At 44.4% G+C, this 13513-nt stretch overlaps 1 protein-coding gene across 1 annotated transcript in view; it reads right to left on the reverse strand.

Annotated features, from left to right (window-relative positions):
• myt1lb (myelin transcription factor 1-like, b) overlaps positions 1 to 13513 on the reverse strand; it is a gene marked incomplete at its 5' end in the record, with an annotated part of 112833 nt that overhangs the window by 9018 nt on the left and 90302 nt on the right. The window contains 6 exons of the mRNA XM_083791822.1: positions 934 to 1028; positions 3563 to 3784; positions 8651 to 8734; positions 9571 to 9633; positions 10968 to 11036; positions 13129 to 13256. Of these exons, the coding sequence (XP_083647948.1) occupies positions 934 to 1028; positions 3563 to 3784; positions 8651 to 8734; positions 9571 to 9633; positions 10968 to 11036; positions 13129 to 13256 (661 nt within the window). The remainder of the gene's footprint in view (positions 1 to 933; positions 1029 to 3562; positions 3785 to 8650; positions 8735 to 9570; positions 9634 to 10967; positions 11037 to 13128; positions 13257 to 13513) is intronic.

The following is a 13513-nucleotide window of genomic DNA, read 5'->3' on the forward strand; positions in this document are numbered from 1 at the left end:
GTCTCAGTCGAGTCACTGTAACAAGTGACTCGTAGACCCACGCAGACCATCAGCGACCCCCGCGCCGACCTGCGCAGGGACCCCCGTTGGACCCGCGGACCCCCTCGATTTTGACACGTATGAGAGATGTTCTTTAATACCTGCCAAGCCAATGTCAACACTACAACCTACAGCTGTGCGTGAGGTACGACATACAGTATAATGGTTTGGAGAATGTGCCACCTGAGAGTGTACAAAATACAAATACATCCAAATGGGCCCATAACAGTCCATTTGTACAGTCTCAGAGTTTATTGTTATAAAAGGGTCATTTGGTTCCATTTGTAGTAGGCTAAGGCTACACTGTCACAGTTACAGAGTCACCTCGACAGATCCTGTTCGAACACACATAAATACAGATAGACAGATTAACATTTCATAGCACAATTCTGGATTCTGGAGGCAGGGTAATTTGGTAATTAATTGATAATTGATCAGTTCTTGTTTTAATGTAGAAAAATAAGTCCTGACCCATAAAAATTGGTCCGTGACCCACAAATGGGTCCCGACCCACTGTTTGGGAAACGGTGGTATAGTCTAACCAAAGAGGGAAGCTAAAGTCCACAGCGAACAGTCCTCTGCCCTAATTACTACTGGCTAGCATCGGATCCATTCAGCATGTCTGTGATTACTGCCAAGCAATTGCAGCCTTTTCCTTTCAGGCTGGTGTTTCCCTGTCCAACACTCATTATTTAGATCTCAGCTCTGATTGGCTGTTTATTTCAAATTTGGGCACCTATACTCGGGAGCGGGTTCATCATTACGCCCACGCTGTCCTGATTGGCTCATTATCTGAGAACTGGAATTCCGTTCTGTGTCTGGTTTTCTTTTTTTTCCTTTGTTGTTGTTGATTGGTTGGCATGGTGTGGGTGACTGGATGGGGGCATGACGTACCGTTGCTGGAGTGCTGCTGCTTTATTGTTAGCATGTCCATCCCGGAGAGCCTGGCTTTCCTCATGGCGGAGGTGGCGCGCGGACAGCCCGACAGACTGCATGGTGGCACAGGGAAGAGAAGGGACACCCTTGTCTTTACTCTTTACACAGTCACATCCACAGTGGGAATTGAACCGCATGGACCCTATAGCAAAGCTATTCTGGACATGTCATTAAATGGTAAATGGTGCATTTATATAGCTTTACATAGATTGTGCATTACATTCACCCATTCACAAACACATTCATACACCGATGGTGGCGGAAACCATGCAAGGCACCAACCAGCACATGAGGAGCAATTAGGGGTTCAGTGTCTTGCTCAAGGACACTCCGACACTAACTCTGGGGGAGCCCGGGTTCGAACTGGCAACCTTGCGGTTACCATCCAGCCACTCTACCCCTGAGCCACCGCCTCCCGGTCATATTACAACCCGGTCTCACCCAAACACGGTGAAATAACACAGATTGGCAATTCCGTACATACACTACTAGAAAACCCCAAAATCTGTATTCATATTACAGTGAAATCCTCCCCATAGACTGTGATGGAGGGGCGCTGTCTCTCTACCGAACTTGAGCCACGGGAGACACCACCGCACGCACATGCTAAAGCGCGCAAGATGCCGTGTCGAACTCAGCCCCCGTCCGAGTTGTAACCCAATAGCACAGAAACGTGAATAATGTCAATTTAGGCATTTAGCAGACGCTCTTAATCCAGAGCGACTTACAATAATCAAGAACAAAAGCATGGGAATACATCACAAAAGCATTTATCATAAAACATGCGTAAGCTAAGAAAGTAACAGTGGAATATCTATATTATGAGACTATACATATAAACTATACTACTATGCTATACATATGTACTATGGCGTGCTATGACTATATACAATGCAATTATAGTGCCGTCTACATAACATGCTATAAGTCTGTATCAGATGCTATCTAAGTCTACAGAAATGCTATCTAAGGGGGGTAGGGTAAGTGCTATGGGCCATGATGGAGTCTAAAAAGGTGGGTTTTCAGACTACGGCGGAAGATTGGGAGTGATGCTGCAGTTCTGACTGCAATGGGAAGTGCATTCCACAGTTTTGGAGCCAGAAGGGAGAAGAGTTTGGGACGTGTGGAGCGTTGTCCCGGCGTTTTTAGTGAGGGTACTTCCAGCTTCCCTGCGTTGGCTGATCTGAGTGCGCGGGAGGGTTTGTAGGGTTCAATCATACTTGCAAGATATGGGGGAGCCATACCTTTGGTTGCCTTGAATGCCAGCATCAGAGTTTTGTATTCTGTGCGGGCAGCGACCGGGAGCCAGTGGAGGGAGCGGAGCAGGGGTGAGACATGTGAGAATTTTGGCTGGTTGAAGACCAAGCGAGCTGCGGCATTTTGGATCAGCTGGAGAGGCTTAAGTGCACATGCTGGTAGGCCAGTAAGGAGGGAGTTACAATAGTCGAGTTTTGACAAGACTGTTGTCTGGATTAGGAGCTGGGCTGATTCCTGGGTGAGGAACGGTCTAATTCGTCGTATGTTATAGAGTGTGAACCTACAGGATCGAGTGACAGCTGTGATGTGAGCTTTGAATGTCAAAATAATGTTTTCTATAGTAGGGTATGTACGGAATTGTACTGTGTTATTTCTGTATTTGTGTTGTTTCACCGTGTTTAGGTGAGATCGGGCTGCATATTTAGGCGACGTGAAAATATATGTGAACATTAGGGTGAAAGTAGCCGATCTACAAGCTCACAAGCCTGTACTGTAGATGGGCTATATTCGGTGTGTAGAGGAACAGAAGGAAGGTTAGGGAAGTATATAGGGTTTTAGAGTGGTTAAATGAACACTCTGCATTTCACTGTGCAGGCTTGGCATACGAGTGCTAATTAATCACTGATATTACTCCTCATCAATCCTTGCCAGTTCCAGACTCGTGCAGAGCTCCATCACAGCAAGTAGGTCAAGAGACAAGAAATAGGATAACGCTGAAGTTCGGTCCCACTTGCAATGTATGAGAAGTTCAGTATATTTACCAAGTTCTATACTTTATACTTTTTACTCCACAACATTTCAGGGGCATGTTGTCTTTTTTATTCCACTACAATTACAGCATTTGGTTTCTAGTATAGTTACATTGCAGATTTAGATTATTAACACAATAGCTACAGTATACCCAACAGAACACCCCAACTTTACCAGCTGCTAATTACCGTTACACTAATTACAATCCAATAATATGATTGTGGAATGGGCCATGCCGCATAATGAGTACCTTTACATTAAGGCAGTGCAAGTATATTTCGATGAACTGCAAATGAATGCAGGATTTTACTTACTAGTCCTTACCCGTTGTGAGATATTTGCCCCCCCTTGTGGCCATGGGGGGTACTGCGCCCGGGTGCGTTTGTAATTGACTAATCAATTCATTAATAATCATTAATGTGTCAAATCGAAAAAAGGGCTTCGTTACGCCCTCCGTATGCATATGGTCAATGCCTGTGTGAAAAGTGGGAGTGATTGGTGCAGGCAGTGTTTCTGACAGACACACACACACACACGTGCAGGGGAGACCGACCCCAGCCCCCTCAGACCCACCACCCACCTGCGGTGTGTCAGGAAGCTGCCGCTCACGTGCCCCGAGCCGTCGCAGCCCGGCGTGGGGCAGGACATGCCGTCCGTCTTGCCGGCCTTCCACGTGAACTGGATGCCGTTCAGGTAGCCGTCCTTCTGCCGCTTGGCCGCGATGGGGCAGCCCGACGCGCTGCGATGCGACGCGTACTTCCCCGTCACGTGACCCTGCCCGTCGCAGCCTGGGACCGGACACCTGGGAGTGTGGGGGGGGAGGCACAGCGAGACTCTGTCAGAGGATTGGAGGGTGGCACAGCAGCTGTAGCATTGAGACTTCCTTCCTTCATTCATTCATTCATTCATAATATTGACCCACTTGCGCGGAGGGGGTGCTGAGCAGTTATAGGGGGTTAGGTGTCTTGCTCACCAGGGGGCATTGCGGTTCCCCATGGGCTCACCATTCAGCTATGGCGCCCCATACATTTATTCATTCATGTATCATTCATTCATTCATGTATCATTCATTCATTCATGCATCATTCATTCATGTAACATTAATTCATTAATGTATAATTAATTCATTCATGTATCATTCATTCATCATTTATGAATGTATCATTCATTCATTCATTCACTCATTCATTCATTCAGTCATGTATCATTCATTCATTCAGTAATGTATCATTCATTCATGTATCATTCATTCATTCAGTCATGTATCATTCATTCATGTATCATTAATTCATTCAGTCATGTATCATTCATTCATTCATTCATTCATGTATCATTCATTCATTCAGTCATGTATCATTCATGCATTCATTCATGTATCATTCATTCATTCATTCATTCATGTATCATTCATTCATTCAGTCATGTATCATTCATGCATTCATTCATGTATCATTCATTAATTCAGTCATGTATCATTCATTCATTCATGTATCATTCATTCATTCATTCATTCAGTCATGTATCATTCATTCATTCATGTATCATTCATTCATTCATGTATCATTCATTCATTCATTCATTCAGTCATGTATCATTCATTCATTCATGTATCATTCATTCATTCATTCATTCATTCATGTATCATTCATTAATTCAGTCATGTATCATTCATTCACTCATTCATTCATGTATCATTCATTAATTCAGTCATGTATCATTCATTCATGTATCATTCATTCATTCATTCATTCATTCAGTCATGTATCATTCATTCATTCATGTATCATTCATTCATTCATTCATTCATGTATCATTCATTAATTCAGTCATGTATCATTCATTCACTCATTCATTCATGTATCATTCATTAATTCAGTCATGTATCATTCATTCATTCATTCAGTCATGTATCATTCATTCATGTATCATTCATTCAGTCATGTATCATTCATTCATGTATCATTCATTCAGTCATGTATCATTCATTCATTCATGTATCATTCATTCATTCATGTATCATTCATTCATGTATCATTCATTCAGTCATGTATCATTCATTCATTCATGTATCATTCATTCATTCATTCATGTATCATTCATTCATGTATCATTCATTCAGTCATGTATCATTCATTCATTCATGTATCATTCATTCAGTCATGTATCATTCATTCATGTATCATTCATTCATTCATGTATCATTCATTCATTCATTCGATCATTCATTCCTTGTGTGTTGTTCATAAAAGTGCATGGTGAAACTTAAGCCATAATCATCCTCATTGTTGTCCTGATTATCTGATTAACAATCAGCCGCCATTATCATTGTCATCACCGTTGGGGCAATTGTAATCACGTTGATGATTACACAGTAAAATGCTCTGTGTTCATTTAAGTTAAATGAACATTGTGTGTGTGTGCGTTTGTGTGTGTGTGTGTGTGTGCGTGTGTGTGCGTGTGTGTGTGTGTGTGTGTGTGTGTGTGTGTGTGTGTGTGTGTGTGTGTGTGTGTGTGTGCGTGTGTGCGTGTGTGTGTGCGCGTGCATGCTCATCATCACCACCAACCCTGTGTCACCGTAATAAACTCACAACATAAATCCTGTTGATTATATAATGGCCATAATCAGTCATTTTCCGAGAGATTGCAGGACTCGAGTGCCGCTCAGATACCGACCCCTTTGACGTACGACAGTGCTCTGAATACCAAAAGCACACATATGGCCAGCCTATCTCTCTCGCCTCAGCAATAATATAAACAAAAGATACCATAATCTGATGCTAGAGCCGTCTCCCAGCGGCAGCCTTATCGCGCTACGCCGCGCGCTACAGATCTGGAATGTCAACGCGCCGCGTGCTGATCAGATGCAGAGATGGCGCGAATGATTCCACATGTCATATTATCCTCCACACACAAAAGAACAAGTCGTGTCGCGTCGTCGCTCTGAGTGTGTGCGAAAAGTAATGGCACGATTATGGACAATGAATGTACGTTTTAATTTCTATGAAAACAAAACTAAAAAGAGTTATATAATTTTTTAAGTAAAATTAGGGATTTTAAGCTTTAGGTTGGAGAGGTGGTCTGGGGCCTATATGGCCTGTCTAAAACATGAAGATAAATCATGAGTTGTCATGTTGTGTAATTATTAAGAATTCCTAATTATATTATATAGGATTTAGAATTAGGATTTTTCACAAATCCAGATTCAGCGCCTCGATGCATCATTTACTACTCACACTGTGAATGATGCATTGTTAACAGTTGACAAATTGCATTACCTGTTTTTCCACTGAAGTATATCGGAAGTGAATACGTGCGTAATAAGAAACCGATGGACAGAGGTAAGCTATATCGGCCCGCCTCTCTCAACCCTGATCACGTCTGTCATGTGCCTCAGTGCTGGGAGCCTCTCAACGTCTCCCACAGAGACTGCGGTCCAGACCCATGTGGTCAGTTAAGTCTCATTCTTGTTCCAGCTCCGCACCGACCTGGAAGTCAAACTCATTTCAGCCTGGCATTTAACACATCCTGACCCACGCTGTAAAAGCCCCGTCAACATGCCAAGTGTGTGACGAGGGCTACATGCATGTGTGTTACGTGCCAGCGGAAAACTGTGCCAGTCTAGACATGGCCTCCAGGCAGAGCCGACGCTCAGCTGGGAAGGAGGAGGAAATGAGTTAGTCTTTATCCACGGGCTAATGAACACCTCGCTGGCTGAGGTTCTGGTGAATGAGGCCGGGCGCCCCTACAAGACCCTCCTTGCTCTCCTATAAGTGGCAGATGGGATATCCTCTCTCTCTCTCTCTCTCTCGCGGGCCCCTCGTGGTTTCAACACAGGTGAATCTTGTCAAAAGAGCGAGGCGTGGGGTAAAGCCCTCCGGAAAGAGGCCGAGCCCCAAACCTGGCCCTATATAGCCAAGCAAATGGAGACGGGGGAATTGTGCCTGGCGTGGCGTGGACCATCTAGGCAGAACGCCAACGAGAGGCGAGCTCCCCGCAGTACCTCTAAGCTCCCTCAGGGCCAAAAGCAGCGAGAGCTGGAGGGAGGCTTACAGTGTGACCACCCAAGGGTCAGGAATACTGGCATTGCAACAAGATGCAAAGAATACTGAGTATAGCGTACTGTGGCCGCATTGCCCAATAAGAACGATAGAGGCTTCACATTCTAAAAAAAAGTAGCAGATCCGCAAGATCCCTATTCACATTTATTTTTATTTGAGTCCTGAAAAGTACGAGTTTTGGACATATCATATTTCCACCCGCCGGTATTTAATTCTCCGTTATGCTCTCAAATGGTTAGATTATTCAAGATCAAAGCTTTGATTTCACTTTGAGGTATACCCATAAAACTAAAGTAATCCTCATCATATTCATCAAACCATATTATTATTTTATTATTTGCCGCTTGGAGGAGTGTCCAAATTGTAAGCGAATGCCTGGAATGCAGTAACAGAAGGATCCTGCTCTGTTGGGCGCCGACCGCCAACACAGTAATTAGAGGCACTTTGCATTCATTTCCATGTCTTCTACTACAGCAGCTATACAGAGAGAGATAATGGCCAGCCGAAGGGGGAGAGAGGGAAACTGTGGGAAAGTGGCCACTGCACCCCCCTCAGAGTCCCGGCGGACTGGAAAGATAGAGAGCGTCCAAAGAGTGTGCTGCTTGTACTCTGCACCACCAGAGAAATCAATGCAACTGCAGCGCGCAGGCCAGAAAGGAGCCTCATTGTGGGATTTAGGCGGACTCCAAATCAATCTCTCCTCCCTATACTTCTCTCCCTCCCTTCCTCTCTCTCCCTCTGTCTTTCCCTCTGTCTTTGGGTTTTCACGGGAGACTGCAGGCTTCTCAGAACCCTGGCTTAACACAGCTCTCGCATTTTAATGAATCTGGTCGTCTCGCGTCGCCTTCTCGTTCGTCTATTTCACGCGTGACGTTGTTGGGGGAACATTGTATGTGCACGTGTAATGAGTGTTGTTGGGGGAACATTGTATGTGCACGTGTAATGAGTGTTGTTGGGGGAACATTGTATGTGCACGTGTAATGAGTGCCGTAAGCAGCTGTGGTGGTGGATGCTTAAATGTACTCACATTCTTTACTTTAGTGAAAGCATCAATACTCGTAAAAGTCCGGAATTAAAAATTTACTTGTGTATAAAAGTACAAAAGTATTGGTATCAAAAATTTAAGTCCAGAGATTTTTAATTTGTGTGAATTTCAGACTCTGTGGGGGGTATTTATATGCAAATATCATGACCAATGGCATTGCAATGAACATCAATGATGACGTTTAGGTGAAAAAAGAACATAAAAAATGCAATTAATTAATTAATTGAAATATGTTGTATTATTGCAACGCTGGGTGTTATACAGGGTTAAAGTACTACTCATTATGCAGAAGGTCCCATTTCACTATAGTTTACAAACAAACAACTTCCATCTACTTGCAGATCGGCTATTTTCAAATAGGGCTGAAGTGGAATGTATGATTTGTCATAATTAAAATCTACAAACTAACTATAGTAACATAAGTGTTAATTGTAGCGGAGTAGACGTATAATATTTTACTCTCCAAACAAGTGGAGTGGAGTAGAAGTAAAAGTACAGAAAATTGGAAATACTTTTTATTTCTTCTTTTTTTCTTAAGACTGATGAGGCAGAGTATTCCAGTTACCTGATTGGCTCCTGGTCCTCCTTGTTCTCCTTGCTGTGGATGATCTTTATCCCGCTCTTCCTGGCCCGCGGACACCCTGAGAGACTGCAGACACATCGCACTGAGTTAGTACTGACACCCTGAGAGACTGCAGACACATCGCACTGAGTTAGTACTGACACCCTGAGAGACTGCAGACACATCGCACTGAGTTAGTACTGACACCCTGAGAGACTGCAGACACATCGCACTGAGTTAGTACTGACACCCTGAGAGACTGCAGACACATCGCACTGAGTTAGTACTGACACCCTGAGAGACTGCAGACGCATCGCACTGAGTTAGTACTGACACCCTGAGAGACTGCAGACGCATCGCACTGAGTTAGTACTGAGAGACACCCTGAGAGACTGCAGACGCATCGCACCGAGTTAGTACTGACACCCTGAGAGACTGCAGACACATCGCACTGAGTTAGTACTGACACCCTGAGAGACTGCAGACACATCGCACCGAGTTAGTATTGACACCCTGAGAGACTGCAGACACATCGCACTGAGTTAGTACTGACACCCTGAGAGACTGCAGACACATCGCACCGAGTTAGTACTGACACCCTGAGAGACTGCAGACACATCGCACTGAGTTAGTACTGACTGCAGACACATCGCACTGAGTTAGTACTGACTGCAGACACATCGCACTGAGTTAGTACCGTGATAGTCCACTAAAACTACTGACAGCCAAACGACAGAGATCTTTATGGATGTACTGTCTGCTTTGGCAGTATGTATGTATACGTATATGGCGGGAAGAGAAGATATAAAGCAAGGAGAGAGAGAGAGTGTGTGGCTACAGTGTGTGTGTGTGTGTGTGTGTGTGTGTGTGTGTGTGCGTGTGTGTGTGTGTGTGTGTGCGTGCGTGCGTGCGTGCCTCTTTACCTTCTGTGTGAAGCGTAGTTGCCAGTGATATGCCCCGAACCATCGCAACCCGGTGTCGGGCACCTGGGGACACAAAACGCACAAAACGACTCAGGGCCTACAGCAAAGAGTGCAATGCTGAGGGACAGGCAATGCATGCTGTAAGAGACGGAGCCCTGTGGCATCATGTCCAACCCATTCTGACCCGAGATCAGATTCTAATGATGTCTTCCACATCCTGACAGTTTTCTGAAAAGGCTATGTTTCCATGTCAGTCGTTCTTCGATTTTTCCAAAAAACAGCAGACCTACAAGCTCGTAGCGTGCGGCGCGCCACTCGCTGGCGCGCTATGAGCTTGTAGATCTGCTATTTTTCAATAGCTAAAGCACAACATAGTGCTAATACCAAAAGGGTTTCCCGCCCAAAATGGGTTAATGTATAATTATACTGACTAGCAAAACATTTCCTATACCAAACAAGCACACACGATCCTGACATCAGTCAATCAGCCTCTTTACAGCTCCTCAGAATCACAGTTAAAACAATGTACCCGCACACCTCCCGTGTGTCTAGTCGCCCTGCTGCTAGCCAAACAAGCATGAACGGACTGACAAAGAAACCCGCTTAACCACGCTAAACTTTCGCTGAAAATTGCCGATCGACAACATCTTGTCTATCAGCTATTTTCAGCAATATCCGTTCAACCGCATGGCGGTTCAGTGGTTAACAAGCAGCCAATAATTAGCTATGTCTGGGTTTATTTCTGGTTTCACAATTCTATACATCAGTAACGGTTCTCAAACCCCATAATTCTGAGTGTACAAATCTCAACTCTGTATACTCTCAGAGTTACAGACATATAAGGGTCCATATAGCCCCCTGAATTTGAGAACCATTGCTATTTATAATCACTGTTTGTGTTTGTGAGAACCATGCATTAACCATTTAAACCTATTAGGCCACTTTTCCACCAAATAACTTTGGTCCTATAGAACTGGTTCCATTCGAGATTCTTGCATGTTGGTGCTTTCACGGAACCAGATTTTTTTTGGTTCCAGTTCCGAACCAATTCATTTTCAGTGGAAACACTCTGAACTGGTTCACTATTAGGCAGGGAAAAAAACCCTGGAGGAAAAAGGCCTAGGAGTCGATCAGGGCCAGCTCTGAACTTGGTCCTCTACATTCCCTCATACATCACTTTGCCGGAAATAGCAAATCTACAAGCTCACAATGCGGCATGCTGCTACGTACTGTGAGCTTGTGGATCTGCTATTTCTGCCCGAGAATAACGACGGGCCAGAGAGAGATAGGAGGACCATGTGGTCCATGTGGTTAACCGGGATGACCCGTTTCTGGGTAGAATGAACACACTATTTAAGAAGAAAAAACAGAAGTCTGTGACTTCTCTCATTCCTTACTTGAGCTCTTGAGCGTTGGTGGCCAACATACTTCGAATGCTTTTATCAGCTAAAGGACAACCTGAGAGACTGGAAAATAGCAGCAGGTTAGCCTGGCAAGAAGTGACACGATGAGCCAACCACTGAAGCACAACACACATTCACAGAACACGTATTTTAAACACACACACACAAAATGGTTTGACTAGGCTGGAAATGAAAGAAAGCCACGGTGCAAGTGCAGGGGAGCTGATAGAGACCTTAACCCTCTGAATGTTTCAATTCAGTTTGATCTGTGGTTTATTATGCACAGCCAACACCTCCTACAGATGTGTTAGATGTGCTAGCGTACAGTAGCACATCTCGCAGATGTGTTATGCACAATTTGGTGTTATGCGCCGGCAACAACATGCACCCAAATGTATCCCGTGGTTACTTGCAAAAAGAGGTATGTATCCCGTGGATAATACATGCAAAAAGAGTTATACAGTTGGAGTCACGTTATGAAATAAAATGGATTATGAGCTTTGGTAGAATGTCGGGTTGAACAGCTATCTGGTAGAATGTTGGGTTGTACAGCTACCTAGGCAGGATAATTATAACATATCGTTGCTGTCGGGCAGAAACCTTTTGTCTCCATATTTAAACTTACTTTTTTATTATATTTTTTGTAAATTAAGGCTCTATACTTGATCACAAAGAGACTGCTTTTGCCATTTTTTTGCCAATAAATATTGTCAATCGTCTTTATCCGTTGCTTCTGTGCTGTTGAAAGGTTTCCTTAACACAGAAGCAACAGATGAAGGTGATTCCAGTCTTAGTCCATAAGCCATAATAAACCTATTTCAAGGGGGACAATCTCAATGGACCGTGTGCATAAAGTACAGTAATGTCACATATGTCAGTCAGTTCCCTGGATTGACATTCCACTTACTCTGAGCCAGCAAGTGCACAGTGAAACTGCCAACTGTGCATGGAGGAAAAAGAGCCAAGGACCGACTGACATTGATCCAGGAGGCTGACATGTTTGTGGGTTGCTTGTGCTCCTTTCGTGTCATCATTATTAGTATTATTATTATTATAGTCAAAAGGTTAAGGCATCAGAGCAGAGGGAGAGAATCATTCTGCCTACAGGAGTCTGGACAGTCTGGTCGAGGAGGTAAGCTGAAAACAATAACTCGGGGAGAGATAAAGACTCTGTAAACCTAGTGGTTCCTAAACGTTTTAGTCCAAGACCTAAAAGAGAAATTACGGTAGATGTTTGCTAAGGACCCAAACTAGTGAAAATAGCAGATCTACAGGCTCAGTTGTGATCGGCTATGGTCACTATACACTTCTTCAACATTTGTTTTCTAATTCATGGAATTAATTTAATTTTTATTTTATTTATTCATGAAATTACTTTAGGGGGGGAAAAAAATCATTGAATTTGTTTTTTAATTCAAATAGGTAGTGTTTGGGAACCAGTGTGGTTTAAACCACAAGGAAAGCTACATTAGGATCATGAGCCCAAAAGGGAGAAGAGTAGGCTACGGTAGATTCTTTTTTAATAGAAAATCTAAATGGGGTTGAGTTTCTTGATTTTCTTTTTAAATGAGTCTTTTTCGTTTTATAATGTTTATAAACGTCATTGTTTCCAGTTTAGCTTCACTGCCTGCGATACGCTGGTTATAATAATTGGCCCCGGAGACCATTTGACTCATTGTGATGCAGAGACCGATTAGTGCATACCGTACGTGCCGTCACGCCAAAGCATCGGAAGAAAGATGTGAGATACAATGGAAGCCATAGAGAGCAGAAGCTACCGTATAGCGGAGCTGGAGGGGGGAGGGGTAAAACTGCTGCCATATAGCACGATGTATAGCTGCACGCCACCGGGCAATATAGCTCCAAGAGAAGAAGAAAAGGCTGATCGCGAAGCTCGATCTATATACTTCGTGGCACGGCGGTGTCGCGCGCCGAAAAACAGCCGACTGTCAAGCTCGATATAGCTTGTCCGTTGGCTACTTTTTGCCGCGTGTCGTCGTGCAATGGAGCATGAATTATGCACGGAGTCAGGCCAGGGGAGCACAGGGTGGAGTGGGCAGCAGCAAGCATGGGTTGGAGGTTGGGGAACGTAGGGGTGAAGGGGGACGGACGGACGGACAATGCGGTCGGGTGGAGAGGGGAGGGGTGATCTTACGTTATCAGGTCCTTCTTGCTCTCCTTGCAGTGGAGGTACTTGGGCTGCTTGGGACTGCAGGGCATGCTCACGTCTGCAGAGTACGCACCGTCGTCCAGTAGGTCATGGAACGGGTCCAACTCGTCTGGCTGCAGGAGGAAGGGAGGAGGGAGGGAGGGGGGGAGGGAAGGAGGGAAGGGAAGGAAAGAAGGAAGGAAGGAAGGAAGGAAGGAAGGAGGGAAGGAAGGAAGAGATAGATGACTTTAAGGCTTAACAGGCCTGCTTCTTGGTCTCTTCTCACTCAGTCGTCACAGAAATTAACCTATTCTGGGGGCGAACATTCCATACAATCAAAATAGCACATCTGCTGTTAATCAGTGTCCATGCAGGTAGTACAGTACTGTTT

Source organism: Protomyctophum parallelum, assembly GCF_964188405.1.
Source record: "Protomyctophum parallelum genome assembly, chromosome: 20".
In the NCBI taxonomy this organism is placed as follows: domain Eukaryota; kingdom Metazoa; phylum Chordata; class Actinopteri; order Myctophiformes; family Myctophidae; genus Protomyctophum; species Protomyctophum parallelum.